At 39.3% G+C, this 17,799-nt stretch overlaps 1 protein-coding gene across 1 annotated transcript in view; it reads right to left on the bottom strand.

The window, feature by feature from the left end:
- Positions 1 to 46: 46 nt before the first annotated feature.
- The window catches only part of LOC122544031 (intron Large complex component GCFC2), a 60,482-nt gene continuing 42,729 nt past the window's right edge, over positions 47 to 17,799 (bottom strand). Inside the window, exons 12-18 of the mRNA XM_043683047.2 lie at positions 15,348 to 15,498; positions 14,993 to 15,114; positions 13,717 to 13,793; positions 10,846 to 10,912; positions 4,427 to 4,573; positions 2,446 to 2,594; positions 47 to 1,389 (exon numbers count right to left, since the gene is read on the bottom strand). Coding sequence (XP_043538982.2) covers positions 1,272 to 1,389; positions 2,446 to 2,594; positions 4,427 to 4,573; positions 10,846 to 10,912; positions 13,717 to 13,793; positions 14,993 to 15,114; positions 15,348 to 15,498 — 831 coding nt within the window. The 3' untranslated portion in view covers positions 47 to 1,271. The remainder of the gene's footprint in view (positions 1,390 to 2,445; positions 2,595 to 4,426; positions 4,574 to 10,845; positions 10,913 to 13,716; positions 13,794 to 14,992; positions 15,115 to 15,347; positions 15,499 to 17,799) is intronic.

The following is a 17,799-nucleotide window of genomic DNA, read 5'->3' as shown; positions in this document are numbered from 1 at the left end:
ATAAACTTAAAGACTTTGTTGAAAAACAAAATGAAATTGCAACAGATCTTGGAAAACTGATTTATTGAACAATAACATTTCTTATAAATTATATATAGCAAAATGAAATGTCTATCACACCATACTTCATACAGTCTTTAAAGAATTTACACAAATTGATAATCCAGACTTGTAAATACTCCAACAAGTTTACCCATTTGTTTGATTTTTACAAATCTGAATCCAGACATGGAAGGATAGTGATCCAATACTAGAAAAAATGATAATCACTATCAAGGAAAAGCCAAATAAGTTTTTCAAAGATGGCAGTTAGGGAAACTATTGTTCCCATGGTATTTTTTCTGGATGAAAAGTTTTTATGTACATGAGGATAAGAAAATTAAAATTTACAACAGTTTTTTGGGGAAAAGCTTTACTTTAAATCACTCAGGCTGCTGCTGCTTTTACATTTAATATGACCATTCTGATACAGGAAATTAAGGCATGAAAGTCAGTGATCCCTTATGATTCACAATTTGGAAGTTCCTAATCACAAGTCAGCCCACTTGAATTATTACACATGCACAGTCCTACAAAAAAAAATGTATGTTGTTGTCAGTAACTTTTCAGATCTGACTTCCATAAAACTACAAATTGAGAAATTTGTACTTTGCATATATTGTAAAAAGGATTTTTAACAATTGTGGAATTAAAATGGTTTTCAGTAGTTCCAATTTCTTTTCCCCTAATTTTTACCACATACACACTGGCGTGTTTACACTCTCTCTCACATCCACACATACGCTGAGGGGAATTATTTCATTCAAGTTTCTTTTGTCAAAAAAAGTTACCCTTAGCTTAAAACAGAGAGACTCCAAACAGGACCTCACACTTAAAAGTGCATTGTCTAACCTGAGCAGTCATCTCTTACTCCTTCAATTGTCCAGGGATAAAGACTTGAAAGGAATTTTGATTTTGCATTTTAATCAGCAGTCTACCTCCAAATTGATAAAAGGATTCATCAAGGGTAGCTACTTTTAAAATTAACTTTTTACTTATAAATACTGTCGTATACCTCTCAATTATACCATGCCTGAGGAAGGAGCTGAATCGTGAAAGCTCGATATTTCAAATAAACCTGTTGGACTATAACCCAGGTGTCATTTGATTTTTGACCTTATACCACAGTCATCGATGAGAGTCATAGCATTGTTGAATGCACCATCATGATGAAAAATTTCATTGCTTAGGTATAATCATTAAGCAATATGTGGAAAGACAGTTCATATTCATCAGTTTCCTTTGAAAATCCAATTCAAGTCTTCTAATTTAAACTCGTTGACAATGATCTCCGCATGATCCAAGGCACGAATTGAGATCAACAGATGAACTATTTCTCTCATTTCTTCTCTGGAGAGACAAAACAATTGAAAATTAAGGATTTAAAATGATCTGAGGTTGTTCTGTATATTGTACATAACAAAATGTTAGTAAATAAACCATACATGGGGGTAGCACAGTGGTTAGCACTGCTGCCTCAGTGCCAGAGACCCGGGTTCAATTCCCGCCTCAGGTGGGTGACTGTGTGGAGTTTGCACATTATCCCCCGTCTGCGTGGGTTCCCTCCGGGTGCTCCAGTTTCCTCCCACAGTCCAAAAATGTGCAGGTTAGGTAAATTGGCCATGCTAAATTGCCCATTGTGTTAGGTGAAGGGGTAAATGTTGGGGAATGGGTCTGGGTGGGTTGTGCTTTGGCGGGTCGGTGTGGACTTGTTGGGCCAAAGGGCCTGTTTCCACACTGTAAATAATCTAATCTAATACATTCACAACTGACGGTTCTGGATGGACTCATTGGGGCAGATTTAATTTTGTTAACTGGACATGGACTTTTCAGGTTGAGTTAATTGTATTCAGTTGAACATGAAAACTAACACCATTCAAATAAACCAACAGGCATACTGTCAAAATGGTCTTTCCGTGAATGCTGCCTACTTTTGATTCTTGAACAATTGGATCTACAGGAGAATATGTGCACACCAACAATTTTACGACTTCTAAAACTTACAATTCCCCTATCCCAAATCTGATCATGATACCTAGCCATTCACTACAATAGATTGTGCACAAAGTACAGTTGTATTATATAAACATAGAATATGAACTGTGGTTCAGCATTTAATGTCAACCAAATTGGCATACTTGCACTATTTAGTCTAAGGCTTGATTCAAGATGAGGCAGTTTTTTCTAATGTTATGGCCTGTTTTTAGCTGACAGCTATTGTGCAAGTGTCTGTCACCCTGAAATTAGACCTTTTCAAAGAGGAAAAAATAAATTTTGTAATTTTCTTCTATAACATTACAATTGATAAAAGTGGAAAAATATAATTTATCTCCAATAGACATCTGAATGCCAACTATCAAGACATACAAGAGAAGTCCCCAAGAAAATATATTTTAGAACATTTACCTGCCATTGTTTTCCATATCTGGATTTGAATTATTTTCATATATGGTGCGAATAGATTGCAACAAATACCTACATAAGTTTTCCATTTGGGGAATGCTACTTTGTCTTTCAAGATTTTCAAACCAACATTTAGGAAAGCAAGCTATTATCTGCAAATAACAAAAGGAAAAGAGTCAATATATCTTTTCCAATATCAAAACAAGTTATACAGATGTCAATTTTAGAGGCAGTATAATGTTAAAATAAGCTAAGACATTTGCAAAGCAAAAATTCATAATATTGTAGCCATTAGGTTGTCAAGTTTACACCAAGGAATTAGAGATGTATAGTATGGAAACAGACCTTTCGTTTCAACTCATCCATGCCGACCAGATATACAAAATTAATCTAGTCTTGTTTGTCAGCATTTGGTCCACATCTCTCCAAACCCTTGTTATTCATATCCCCATCAAAATGGCTTTTAAGTGTTATAATTGTGCCAGCCTCCCCACTTCCTCTGGCAGCTCATTTCATTCACACACCATCCTTTGTGTGAAAACGTTACCCCTTAGATTCCTTTTAAATCTCTCCATCCTCACCTTAAGCCCTCTAGCTTTGGACTCAACTCCCCTCCCCAGGGAAAAAAATCTTGACTGTTCACCCAGAGAGTGGTTCATGTGTGGAATGCATTTCCAGAGGAATTGGTGGATCAGGATACAACTACAATGTTTAAAAGACATTTGGATAAGTACATGAATAGGAAAGGTTTGGAGGGACATGGGCCAGGAGCAGGCAGGTGAGACTGGTTTAGTTTGGGTTTATGGTCAACATGGACTGGTTGCACCAAAAGGTTTGTTTCCATGCTGTATGACTATGAGAGGCTTTTAGACTCTTTTTGGTTTGACTATTGCAGCTTGGAAGTCAAATTCTGGCTGCCACAGCAAATGACGTCTTCAGCACTTAACACTAGGCTTAATTGTAAAATTTCGAGTGACCATTGAAAATGCTGCATTTATGAAAAATAAATTCAGAGGAATACACCACTTTACCATTGTAAAAGTTACACTGGAACCGAATTTGTCAATTCGGTATCAGTCAAAATATTTTCCACTGAGCAGTCTATCTGTTCACTTACTCAGGTACAGAGATAATGAAACTTTTCTTTGGTCGTTTTACCCTGTTGTAGGCTGTGGTTGAGGCATACAGGATAGTGTTCTTCCTCTGAGTCAAAAGCTTCTGGAGTTGATAGACATGGACGATGTCTTCAAAACATGGCCAATAGGTTGATTAGCATTGTCTGAACCCTGGCAATATACCTTTGGCAGGCAGGCAGAATAGGAGAGCCTATGGATTTTCGTCAGCACTGCTTGTTCTGAATGGTACCCCTCAAGCTATGGGTTCTATCGATAAGATCAGGTTTTCCTTTAATAGGTACCAGCCTGTGTATCTTAAATTACTGAATAGTATTCTAAAAATCTGCATCATATATAGACCAATAAGGCATTCCATTGTTTAAAAACTATATTGTATAGCACTGCAGTTCCCCACCACGTTATCGACTGCAATCAAGAATGGGAAATAAATAAATAAACCACGCCAACGGTTCCCATGCTGAAGTTGGCTTCCCTTATTCAAAGGACCTTTATGATTGGTCTGTGTGATGTTTGAGAATTCTCAAAAGTAGCAGCTGTTTGAAGAACATGGTACAACAAGAAATTATTTTGTGGATCAGTACTTAAGTCAGCATTAAATGTGATATCCCTATAAATTGGTACATTATTCCAGCAAGCAAGAATGGGATGTATAAATCCTAACATGACTATCCATCAGAATACATGAAAAACCAAATTTAACCATTACACAAACAGCACTTTGGGAAATTTTCCTGCAATACAATTTTAAATTTTACAGCCATGTTTTTTTTTTAAAAAGTTGCATTTTGAAGTTTACATACACCATCCCAATTAACTTACCAAGTAATACATCTATGACTATTACTTACCTTTTTACACTTGTCTATATTTCCTGAATGATTCAGGGAGTTTTGTAGGCTCAGTAAAATGTAACGATTGAGAAGCTTGTTTAGACCCAAGTCCTGTAGAATATGTTCTGGTAATAGACCATCCCACTGGAGAATATTACCCAAGAGCTAAAAACAGATTAAACTTCTTTTGAAAAAATTCTGATGTCATTTGTCAATCATTTCAGTAAAACAGTCAATTAAACCAACGAGAATAAAATTACATGTTTTGTCATTTTAGGCATAATAAAAGTATGGATTTTATTCTAAGATTAATGAATATTCTATAAAATAACTGGAATAAATACATGAATCATAAATAGGTGCTACCAAATTATTTCCTCAGTGTTCTCCCAACCACATTACACAGACAAGATCACAAACTGTTTTGATTTAAGTATATTCCTCCTTTGTACTTTTTTTCTCCCGCCTCTCTTATCCAAGTATTATTTTATTCAATGCAGATAATGTGTGCCTTTTGTTCTTCATGCAGGTTCCTAGTGTGGCCTAAACATGCAGGAACCTTTTTAGATTTCTAAAAAAAATAAGAGAGAGAGAGACAAGAGTGGACCTTGACCACTGGAAAATGAGGCGAAAATAGTAGTAATGGGGAACATAGAAATGGCACAGGAACTGAATAGATACTTTGCATCAGTTTTCATAGTGGAAGACACCAACAACACACAATAACCTCGAGAGAGAGTCAGGGGCCAAAGGGATGTGTAATGGCCATCACTAAGGAGGTGGTGCTGGGGAGCTGAAAAGTCTGAAGGTGGACAAATCACTCGGACCAGATGGAGTACACCCTAGAGTTCTGGAGGAGATTGGAGCGGTATTGCTGTGATCTTTCAGTAATCAAGGAGGGTCCCAGAGAACTGGAAGGTGTCTAATGTAATATTTCTGTTTAAGGGAGCAGAAGACTTGAAACAAAAGCTGGTTAGTCTGACTTCAGTCACTGGTAAGATTTTAGAGCCATTATTAAAGATGTGAATGTGGAGTACTTGGAAATGCATCTAAACTAGGGTTGAGTCAGCATGGCTTCGTCAAGGAGAGGTCATGCCTGACAAATCTGTTAGAATTCTTTGAGAAGGTGATGAGCAAGTTAGATAAATGAGAGACAGTGGACATGACCTATTCGGATTTCCAGCAAGCCTTTGACAAGGTGCCACACAGGAAGCTGCTTAATAAGATAAGAGTTCAAAGTTTGGGTGAAGATTTGTAGCTCGGGTGCTCGTTGTTGTGGTTCTGTTCGCCGAGCTGGAAATTTTTGTTGCAAACGTTCCGTCCCCTGTCTAGGTGACATCCTCAGTGCTTGGGAGCCTCCTGTGAAGCGCTTCTGTGGTGTTTCCTCCGGCATTTATAGTGGCCTGTCCCTGCCGCTTCCGGTTGTCAGTTTCAGCTGTCCGCTGTAGTGGCAGGTATATTGGGTCCAGGTCGATGTGTTTGTTGATGGAGTTTGTGGATGAGTGCCATGCTACCAGGAATTCCCTGGCTGTTCTTTGTTTGGCTTGCCCTATAATGGTAGTGTTGTCCCAGTCGAATTCATGTTGCTTGTCGTCTGCGTGTGTGGCTACTAAGGATAGCTGGTCGTGTCGTTTCGTGGCTAGTTGATGTTCATGGATGCCGATCGTTAGCTGTCTTCCTGTTTGTCCTATATAGTGTTTGTGCAGTCCTTGCATGGGATTTTGTACACTACATTAGTTTTGATCATGCTGGGTGTCGGGTCCTTCGTTCTGGTGAGTTGTTGTCTGAGGGTGGCTGTTGGTTTGTGTGCTGTTATAAGTCCTAGTGGTCGCAGTAGTCTGGCTGTCAGTTCTGAAATGCTCCTGATGTATGGTAGTGTGGCTAGTCCTTTGGGTTGCGGCATGTCCTCGTTCCGTTGTCTTTCTCTTAGGCATCTGTTGATGAAATTGCGCGGGTATCCGTTTTTGGCGAATACCTTGTATAGGTGTTCCTCTTCCTCTTTTTGCAGTTCTGGTGTGCTGCAGTGTGTTGTGGCCCTTTTGAATAGTGTCTTGATGCAACCTTTTTTGTGTGTGTTGGGGTGGTTGCTTTCAAAGTTCAGGACTTGGTCTGTGTGTGTGGCTTTCTTGTATACCCTTGTGGTGAATTCTCCGTTCGGTGTTCTCTGTACCATCACGTCTAGGAATGGGAGTTGGTTATCCTTTTCTTCCTCTCTCGTGAATCGGATTCCTGTTAGTGTGGCATTTGATGATCCCGTGTGTTTTCTCTATTTCTGTGTTTTTAATGATTACAAAGGTGTCGTCAACATATCTGACCCAGAGTTTGGGTTGAATTTGTGGTAAGACTGTTTGTTCTAACCTTTGCATTACTGCTTCTGCTATGAGTCCAGAGATCGGTGATCCCATGGGTGCTGCGTTGATTTGTTCGTATATCTGGTTGTTGAATGTGAGGTGTGTTGTGTGGCACAAGTCCAGTAGTTTAAGTATGCCCTCTTTGTTGATAGGTTCAACGTCCTGTTGTCTGTTCTGCATGTCCAGCAGGTTGGCTATTGTTTCTCTGGCTAGGGTTTGTCAATAGAGGTGAACAGAGCCGTTACGTCGAATGAGACCATAGTTTCTTCGTCGTCTATGTGTATATTTCTGATGATGTCAAAGAATTCCTGCGTTGATTGTATAGATTGTCTGGATCCGCTGATCAGGTGTTTCAGTTTCTGCTGTAGTTCTTTAGCCAGTTTGTGTGATGGTGTCCCTGGTAGTGATACTATGGGTCTGAGTGGGATGTCTGGTTGTGCACTTTAGGTAGTCCATAGAATCTGGGGATGTTGTTGCTTTCAGGTTTCATTCTTTGTAGGTCCGACCTGGTTATCTGTCCGTTTTTTTGTAGATTCCTCAGGGTGTTATTTATCCTAGTGGTGAGCTGTGGGGTGGGGTCAAACTCCCTCTTTTGGTAGGTGTTGGTATCTGCAAGTAGTTGTGCTTTTTGGGTGTATTCTGCTTTGTCCAAGATGACCGCCATTCTGCCTTTGTCTGCTGGTAGTTTGATTATGTTCTTATTGTTTCTTAGTGATTTTAGTGCTTCCCTCTCCTTGGTGTTGAGGTTATGTGTTTGTCTTTTCCTTGTTATCAGAGGTACGATACTTTGCCTCACTGTTTGTTGTGTCTCTTCTGTCAGTCCATTGTTCCTGAGTGTGCATTCTAGTGCTGCTAGGAAGTCTGCTGTCTTGGTGTCCCTGTGGTTGTAGTTGAGTTCCTTGGCCAGTATTGTTCTTTCCGTGTCTGTGAGCTGTCTGTGGGAGAGGTTTTTAACCCAGGTGTGTGTTGTGGTGTCCTCTTTGTTGTGTGTTAGTTTGGCCATTTTTTCTTTTAGTGCCTTTTTTGTGCAGTGTGGTCCTGTTCTGTCCTATGGTGACAGCCCGTTCTATGGTCTGGGGCCATTCCTGATTAGTGGTTTTTGAAATTAACGACTTTCATGTGTCAGATACAGACCGCCAGTCAACAACCCACAAGCTAGAGACACAGCCAGACAGAACGGATTCAGGATGATCCAGGTAATTATTACAGACGCGCACAACAGACTTCACAAATACAGACAAGTAATTGCGCGCCAAAAGTCATTAATTTCAAAAACCACTAATCAGGAATGGACCCAGACCATAGAACGGGCTGTCACCATAGGACAGAACAGGACCACACACCGCAAAAAAACGGCACTAAAAGAAAAAATGGCCAAACTAACACACAACAAAGAGGACACCACAACACACACCTGGGTTAAAAACCTCTCCCACAGACAGCTCACAGACACGGAAAGAACAATACTGGCCAAGGAACTCAACTACAACCACAGGGACGCCAAGACAGCAGACTTCCTAGCAGCACTAGAATGCACATTCAGGAACAATGGACTGACAGAAGAGACACAACAAACAGTGAGGCAAAGTATCGTACCTCTGATAACAAGGAAAAGACAAACACATAACCTCAACACCAAGGAGAGGGAAGCACTAAAATCACTAAGAAACGATAAGAACATAATCATACTACCAGCAGACAAAGGCAGAATGACGGTCATCCTGGACAAAGCAGAATACACCCAAAAAGCACAACAACTACTTGCAGATACCAACACCTACCAAAAGAGGGAGTTTGACCCCACCCCACAGATCACCAAAGGATAAATAACACCCTGAGGAATCTACAAAAAAACGGACAGATAACCAGGTCGGACCTACAAAGAATGAAACCTGAAAGCAACAACACCCCCAGATTCTATGGACTACCTAAAGTGCACAAACCAGACATCCCACTCAGACACATAGTATCACTACCAGGGACACCGAACGGAGAATTCACCACAAAGGTATACAGGAAAGCCACACACACAGAACTATGAAAGCAACCACCCCAACACACACAAAAGAAGTTGCATCAAGACACTATTCAAAAGGGCCACAACACACTGCAGCACACCAGAACTGCAAAAAGAGGAAGAGGAACACCTGTACAAGGTATTCGCCAAAAACGGATACCCGCGCAATTTCATCAACAGATGCCTAAGAGAAAGACAACGGAACGAGGACATGCCGCAACCCAAAGGACTAGCCACACTACCATACATCAGGAGCATCTCGGAACTGACAGCCAGACTACTGCGACCACTAGGACTTATAACAGCACACAAACCAACAGCCACCCTCAGACAACAACTCACCAGAACGAAGGACCCGACACCCAGCATGATCAAAACTAATGTAGTGTACAAAATCCCATGCAAGGACTGCACAAAACACTATATAGGACAAACAGGAAGACAGCTAACGATCGGCATCCATGAACATCAACTAGCCACGAAACGCAACGATCAGCTATCCTTAGTAGCCACACACGCAGACGACAAGCAACATGAATTCGACTGGGACAACACTACCATTATAGGGCAAGCCAAACAAAGAACAGCCAGGGAATTCCTAGTAGCATGGCACTCATCCACAAACTCCATCAACAAACACATCGACCTGGACCCAATATACCTGCCACTACAGCGGACAGCTGAAACTGACAACTGGAAGCGGCAGGGACAGGCCACTATAAATGCCGGAGGAAACACCACTGAAGCGCTTCACAGAAGGCTCCCAAGCACTGAGGATGTCACCTAGACAGGGGACGAAACGTTTGCAACAAAAATTTCCATCTCGGCGAACAGAACCACAACAAGATAAGAGTCCATGGGGTTAGGAGCAAGGTAAAGGATTGTATAACTAGCCGACAGCAGAGAATAGGGATAAAGGGGTCTTCTTCAGGATGGCAGCCAGTGACTATTCCGCAAGGGGCAGTTTTGGGACCATAACTATTCACATTATACATTAACAATATGGATGGAGAAACTGAGAACACGGTTGCTAAGTTTGCAGATGACACAAAGATTTGTGGAGAGACAGGAGGCTGCAGAAAGACTTGGACATGTTAGACGAATGGTCAAAGAAGTGGCAGCTGCTCTAAAATGTGGCGAAATGTGGGGTTATACATTATTAGAGGCACAGACTTATAAATGAAGAAAAGGCTTCAGAAATCTGAAGCGGAGCCCAAAGGGACTTAAGAGTCTTAACTGAGGATTCTGATAAAGTTAACGTGCCAGGTTCAGTTGGCAGCTAGGAAGACAAATGCAATGTTGGCATTCATTTAAAGCAGGCTAGAAAACAAAAGCAGAGATGTACTACTGAGGCTATATACAAGACTCTGATCAGACTGCATTTGGAATATTGTGAGCAGCTCTCAGTCCTGTTTGTAAGGAAAGGTGTGCTGGCATTGGAGGGGCTCCAGTGGAGGTTTACAAGAATGATCCTGGGAATGAAGGGTTTTTCTTATGAGAAGCAGTTGATGATTCTGGATCTGTACTCAATGGAGTTTAGAGGATGAGGGGGGAGTCTCACTGAAATTTGCAGGATACTGAGATGCCAGGATAGAGTTGACATGAAGAAGATATTTCCACTAGTAGAAGAGACTAGGACTCGATGGCACAGACTCAGGGTGAAGCTATGAATGTTGAGAACAGAAACAAAGAGGGATTTCTTCAACCAGAAGATGGTTGCAGTGAAGGCCAAGTCATGAGTATGCTTAAAACAGTGATAGACAGCTTCTTGAGTAGTAAGGGATCAAGGGTTACAGGGACAAGGCGGAGAATGGGTTGAAAAACACATCAGCCATGATCAAATAGCAGAAGAGACTCGATGGACTGAATGGCCTATGTCTTATGGCCAGGCAATTCTATTCAATTGGTTACATTGATAAGAGAACATACTGTACTTTAAATAACTATAATTATGAATTAATAATAAGGTTGCTTACGTGCAAAGGAATGACTGCATTTTCACTCTGAAAACCTGTGAAAAAAATGTTTTCTATAGCTATAAAAGCTTTGTTCAATGAACGTTTTCTTACCTTCACAGCTGACCAGAATTGTCTTTCCTGAAATTGATATTGGACTGATGTTTGATCTTCCAGTACACTTATAAAATTATGTAAATAAATAGAAATATTCTTTAATAATTCATAAAACATGAATTACACATGTTCAAGGTAATGAAGTTTCCAATAGAAATCTAAATCTAATACATATTTGTGTACTAACTACTAAAACTGCTGCTACATTTTTGGAGTAGAGGGTACATAAATGGTAAACGGAAGAGGTCTGATTGATAAATAAATCTTTGAAAATGGAACTAAGTTGATAACATTATTGAAAAAATGCAAAAACTTTGTGTTGACAAATTAAGGATATATGGAATGGAAAGCAAAACAGTGATGATAAGCTAATATAAATTATTAGTTAAGACTGTAGTTAGAATATTGTGGCCTTTTTTTGATCTTTCTTTAGAAAGGGTGGAAAGGTAATGGACAAGATTACTAGACCTCTTCACATTTGAAGAACGAAGATTTGAAAAAGATCTATTAGAATCAGGACAAAAATTCAATTTTACCAGAAGTTAAGGAGGCCAGGAGAATATTTTCTAATGTAAAGAGTAGCAAAACCCTGACTAGAAACAGTGCTGTGTGAAGAATCAATTATAATTTTAACATTGAAAGGAAAAACGTAAAAACGGTGGGGGAAAATGCCTGGAAAAGAATAAGTGGATAGTTGTTTGAAAACTAGCACAGGTACAAGTATCTGAAAGCTTCTTTTCTTGCAATAAAATTATGATCCCATATGGCTGACTGTGTAATTACTGAGAAAAAAAAAATATGACACTAATTCAACATTTCCAAACCAAAGTCAATATCCTTAATTACATTTTATTCCATTTTTGTGAAAGGGTGTGAAGTACATTAAACTTGATCAGCTAAATCACAAAGCTATAGTATAGAAACAATAATTAATTAAGAGCTCAGGACTTGGATTTTCCATTTTTTGATCCTCGTGAATGTGATTTTGAATTCTGAAGAAGGGTCACTGGAAATGAACCGTTAACTGTTTTCTCTCCACAGATGCTGTCAGACTCGCTGAGTTTCACCAGCGAGTTTCAATTTTTTAGCAATTATGGTTCATTGTTTTATTTATTCCTACTTTCATGTTCCATTTCTCCTATTATAATGGAAAACATTCCTATAACTTGCAAGCTGTATCTGCATCATAACTTTTTTGGTCTCATGAAAAGAACACCCAAATCCTTCTGCATCTCAAAATTCTGCAATGGTTCTGTGTCTAAGATTTACTTTCCGACTGTCTGGTATTTTTTCTTTCTAGTAAGAATATCTTTATTCTGAGAATTCTTAAATTTCCCTTGACAAGTCTGCCAGTCTCTTTTGATCTATCCCTTAGTCTAGCATCCATAAATGATCACAATAGCACAAACAAATCATTATCATTTCTGACTGAATCTCACTCTACATATACCTCAGTTCTGTGCCCCTCATCTCATCTTCCCCACTACTTACAATGCAACATCGTAAATATAACTCTAAAGTTCCAGTAACTTGTTTTCGGAAGTGCATTGATTTTAACCACAGTCCTTGATTTTAAACTCTCTTTTCCCCTTTTCAGTTCTCAATAAAAAATAAAATGAAAATGCTGTTGACTTTGCAATACCATATTCTATAACAATAATTTCTTTCACGTCCCACGTGGTCTCTGTTCAGTCTCTTGTTTTAAGCTGACAAAACAGTAACTACAGCTCCAAAAATTGAGCAAATTAACTCGAACACTGAAAAAAAAATCTCTAAAAAGGAGCACCACTTAACAGCCACAATTTTCTCCTGTCCTCTATCTTGGATTACCCAGAGTCCTGAGAATTGTTACATTTTGTTAAGTCAGGACAGAACTTACACACTTAATACTAAGGTCCTGAAGAGTGTTGCCGAATAAAGGATTCTTGGACTGCAGTTTCATAGTTCCTCGGAAGTGGAGTCGCAGGTAGATAGGATGGGGAAGAAGGCATTCATGTCCTCCCTTCCCTCCATCCCAATGACTGTCCTTTCAAGTCTGGCAGTTATACTCATTATTGTTCTGCCATTCTCACATTCCAATCACTTAATCTGAACTATCAACATATTTTCTCCACCAGCACCCTACCCTCAACAACCACACAGCCCCGCCCACTCCAAACTATAGCATAAATGCTGTCCCCTCCATTTCATTTCACTCTGATGAAGAGTCACCTGCACTCAAAACAATAGCTTCTCGTCTCTCCATGGGTACTATCTGACCCGCTGTGATCACCAGCATTTATTGTTTTCAGTAGTGAAGAAACATTCGGTACACTTGCCTTTACTGGTCAGTGCATTGAATATAGGAGTAGGGAGATCATGTTGCGGCTGTACAGGGCATTGGTTAAGCCACTTTTAGAATACTGCATTCAATTGTGGTCTCCATGTTATAGGAAGAAAGGGTTCAGAAAGATTTACAAGTTGCCAAGGTTGGAGGGATTGAAGTATCAGGATAGGCTGAATAGGCTGGGACTGTTCTCACTGGAGTGTCAGAAGCTGAGAGGTGACCTTATCGAGGTTTATAAAACCATGAGGAATATGGATAGGATGAATAGTTAGTCTTTACCCCAGGGTAGGGGAATACCCAACTAGAGGGCATAGGTTTAAAGTGAGAGGGGAAATATTTAAATGGGACATAAGGAACAAATTTTTCAAGCAGAGAGTGGTGCATTTGTGGAATGAACTGCCAAAAGGAACTGACAAAGGCTGGTGATTAAATATCCTTATAGGGCTAGTGAAATATCATTGTAAATAACTTCCTATTGTGCAACTATGGAGCATTTGAAGGGGATGAAAGGAAGGTAACTAGATCGAACATATAAAATTTACCTTTTTGGATATAGTGGAATGAAAGCATCCTCTTCCACAGACATTGTTATTCTCATAATAATAGTCTTTTTCAGAGCCTGAAGATAAAAATGTTTATTAAAATAAAACTTTCTTCAAAGTATCTCAATGCACAAACAAACATTGATTCCACTTTAAAGGAAATAATTTAATGTATTTGTGTTCAAATAGTGATTTGTTTTTAATATACACATTCATGGGATGAAGGCATCTTTGGCTAGGCCAGCATTTATTGCCCATCCCTAATTGTCCACAGGGCAGTTAAAGGTCAACCACATTGCTGTGGGTCTGGAGTCACATGTAGGCCAGACCAGGTAAGTATGGACATTAGGGAGCCAGATGAGTTTTTCTGACAATCAACAATGGTTTCGTGGTCATTAATAGACTCTCAATTCCAGATATTTATTGAATCCAAATTCTATTTACTGTGGCAAGATTCAAACCCAGGTCCCCAGAATACTACCTGGATTAACAGTCCATTGATCATGCCAATGATAATCGCTTCCCCTAGATTAACTACAGACTTAAAACTCCAGTATTACCTGAACTAAAAGTTAATATTTCTGTGCAAGTTTATGAACTTTCCTTTAACAAGCATAATTAATTAATATCTGTGATATTGTATTGAGGAGGAAACATTTTACTTCTTATCCTGTTACTTAATACAGTTCTGATAAAAGTTTCAAATCCTTCAAAGCAGTTTATCAGAATGTTAAGATCTTGGTGGTCACCTTTAACATAAAAGGGATACGTTGTGTTTGTTGTCACTTATTTGAGCCTCACCAAGAATTGGGCAATGCTTTTTTTGATCACATCTGGCTGTTCAATCATAATTATTTTTATTGTTCAATTGCTATCAGCTAATTTAATATTCTATGGAAAGGTGGAAAATGCTTTGTCTAAAGTAAGACTTTTGTTTTTGGTCTATAAATTAAAGAAAATGATAAATGCTGCCATCTTCACACTTCACGTCAGCTCTGATGAAGAGACATCTCGACTCAAAACGTTAGTTTGCTCTCTCTCCACACTGCCTAACCCACTGTGATTTTCCGCAGTTTTTGTTTTCAGTATACTTCCCAGCATACCATATTGAATAAGCATCACATGAGGCTACTTCCAAACCAGAGGTATAATCTGCAATTCTTATGCCATCCATTTAAATATATATTTATGGAAAAGAAATGGAATCAAAATGAAGAGTTTAATTTATTTTCTCAGGATAAATGTTAAAAAGCTTTTGAAGAAGGGATTTGCATACCTGGATGGCTTTACTTTGCACATTGTTAAACACACAATATTCTTTGTTTAGCTTTCTGCAAATTTGTACTAAATTCCGTGTCTGAGAGGATGACAAAGGATCCCACACATGAATCACAATGCCTGGGAAAATAAAATTAAACTTGATTTTCAGAGTGCTTTTTCTTCAGAGGGCAAATTAAATACATTATTTCAATGTAATAATAAAATGTGAGCCTGTAAAATATTACTACATACATTTCAACAAAACTCAGTTATCACCTCTCTTTCCACGAAAAAACAAATTTATAAAAGAAATGGTCTGCTATTTCTATGACCAAATCAGCAATCAGAAAATTTGAATATTGTTCAATTACCCTCAATTTTCGGAATGACTGTCTTCTCAATTACCATGGGCAGTAATTTTCTATCAGAATTTTCCTTTTTCTTGAATTCTTCATCTTCCATATGACAGAACTCTTCCAATGATAATATCCAGGGCATTTCTGTCAAGTCCAAACAATCAAGCTAGACAGCAATGATAGGTGTTAATGATGCACTAATTTCAGCGATTACCACTTCTACCAATTTCAAGTCAATTTACACAAATATTGTGCACTAAAAAAGCACAATGATATTACTTTCCCCAGCAGGTTTAAGCAAGAAAGAAAGACTTAGATTTATATTGCACTTCTGCCAGGCACTGGACCACTTTGTAGTCAAATGAGTATTTTTGAAGTGTGTAGTAATGCAGGGATGTAATGCAAACTAGCATCAGCATAGTGATTGTAATGAGGTCAGCCAGGTGGTCCTCATAGAAAATGAATTCCCTGTTAATCTGGTCCAATTAGGGAACCCTAGCTGACAGATAAGAACGAATGTGCCTTGGATTTAATTCCTGCCCTCCCCTTCACTGTTTGATCACACAGCATTGCCCTTTGTGAAGGGCAGTGTTTGTCACTAGCCACCCGGGTGTTTTCCTATCTTCCTGGTGGTGGAATTTGAATAAAGATTCGTGCACTGTGTCTCACACGTATATAAAAAAAAGAAGTAATTAATAATAAAAAAAGAATAAAATAAACAGGGGGTCACACCTGCACAAAACATAAACAGGAGTGTTGCATTATTTCTCCCTCCAACAAAAAAAAAAGAACGAGTGTACCTTGGATTTAATTCCTGCCCTCCCCTTCACTGTTTGATCACACAGCATTGCCCTTTGTGAAGGGCATTGCTTGTCACTAGCCACCTGGGTGTTTTCCTATCTTCCTGGTGGTGAAAATTGAATAAAGATTCGTGCACTTTGTGTCTTTCACTGTGTCTCACACCCGCACACATGGGTGCTGGGGAAAAAATAAGCACTACCGCACTTAGGTGGTAGTGTGGGGGTTAAATTAAAAGAAAAAAAAGAAAAAAGAGGAGTTTGAAAAAAAAGAGGAAAAAGATGAGTTTGAATAATGATTCATGCACTTAAAAAAAAATAAAAAAAATAAAAAAAAGAACGAGTGTGCCTTGGATTTAATTCCTGCCCTCCCCTTCACTGTTTGATCACACAGGGCACTGTGAAGGGCATTGCTTGTCACTGGCCACTCAGGTGTTTTCCTATCTTCCTGATGGTGAAAATTGAATAAAGATTCGTGGGTACTGGGGAAAAAAATAAGCACTACTGCAGTTAGGTGGTAGTGTGGGGGTAAGGGAAAAAAAAGAAACAAAAAAGAAAAGAAAAAAAGAAAAAACAGGGATGTCAAACATCCTGTTCACTCTGAGAGCTGCCTCTCAGGGAGCTGGATCAGTGTGTAAAAAAATAAACAGGTGTGCCACAGTTCTGTAGAAGAAGAAAAAAAAACAAGAGTGTCTTGGATTTAATCCCTGCCTTCCCCTTCACTATTTGATCACACAAAATTGCCCTTTGATGTGAAGGGCACTGCTTGTCACTGGCCACTCGGGTGTTTCCTTTCTTCCTGGTGGTGGAAATTTGAATCTTGTGCACCTTGTGTCTTTCACTGTGTCTCACACCTGCATACACAACATGGGTGCTGGGGGAAAATATAAGCACTACTGCGGTTAGGCGGTAGTGTGGGGTTTTAAAAAAAAAGAACGAGAGTGTCTTGGATTTAATCCCTGCCCTCCCCCTCACTGTTTGATCACACAGCATTGCACTTTGATGTGAAGGGCACTGCTCATCACTGGCCACTTGGGTGTTTCCTTTCTTCCTGGTGGTGCACACCTCATATCTGAAATTTTTATTTATAATTTAATCGTATAAATTAATATACCATTCCGATAAACAAAACTTTCACCTTAATTTTCTTCAAATAATTTGTGGGGTATGGGGGTCACTGGCTGGCCAGCATTTATTACCCATCCCTAGTTGCCTTTAAGGTGCTGATGAGCTGCCTTCTTGAACCACTTCATTTGGTGTGGGTTGACCCACAATGCCATTAGGAAGGGAATTCCAGAATCCTGACCCAGAGACAGTGAAGGAAAGGTGATATATTTCCAAGTGAGGATGGTGATTGGCTTGGAGGGGAATTTGAAAGTAGTGGTGTTCCCATATACAGTATCTGCTGCCCTTGTCCTTGTCCTTCTAGATGCAAGTGGTCATGGGTTTGGAAGGAGGACGTTTGCTGAATTTTTACAGTGCATCTCGTAGATGATACACACTGTTGCTACTGAGCATCGGTGATGGAGAGTGTGGATGCAGTGACAATTAAGCAAGCTGCTTTGTCTGGATGGTGTCAAGTTTCTAGAATACTGTTGGAGCTGCACTCATTCAAGCAAGTGGGAAGTATTCTATTTCACTCCTGACATGCTTTGTGGATGATGAACAGG

The sequence above is a fragment of the Chiloscyllium plagiosum genome, unplaced genomic scaffold (genome assembly GCF_037043375.1).
Source record: "Chiloscyllium plagiosum isolate Xiang-an unplaced genomic scaffold, Cpla_swu_hap1 HiC_scaffold_3, whole genome shotgun sequence".
Taxonomy (NCBI): domain Eukaryota; kingdom Metazoa; phylum Chordata; class Chondrichthyes; order Orectolobiformes; family Hemiscylliidae; genus Chiloscyllium; species Chiloscyllium plagiosum.
This window is presented reverse-complemented; position numbering and strand designations above follow the sequence as displayed.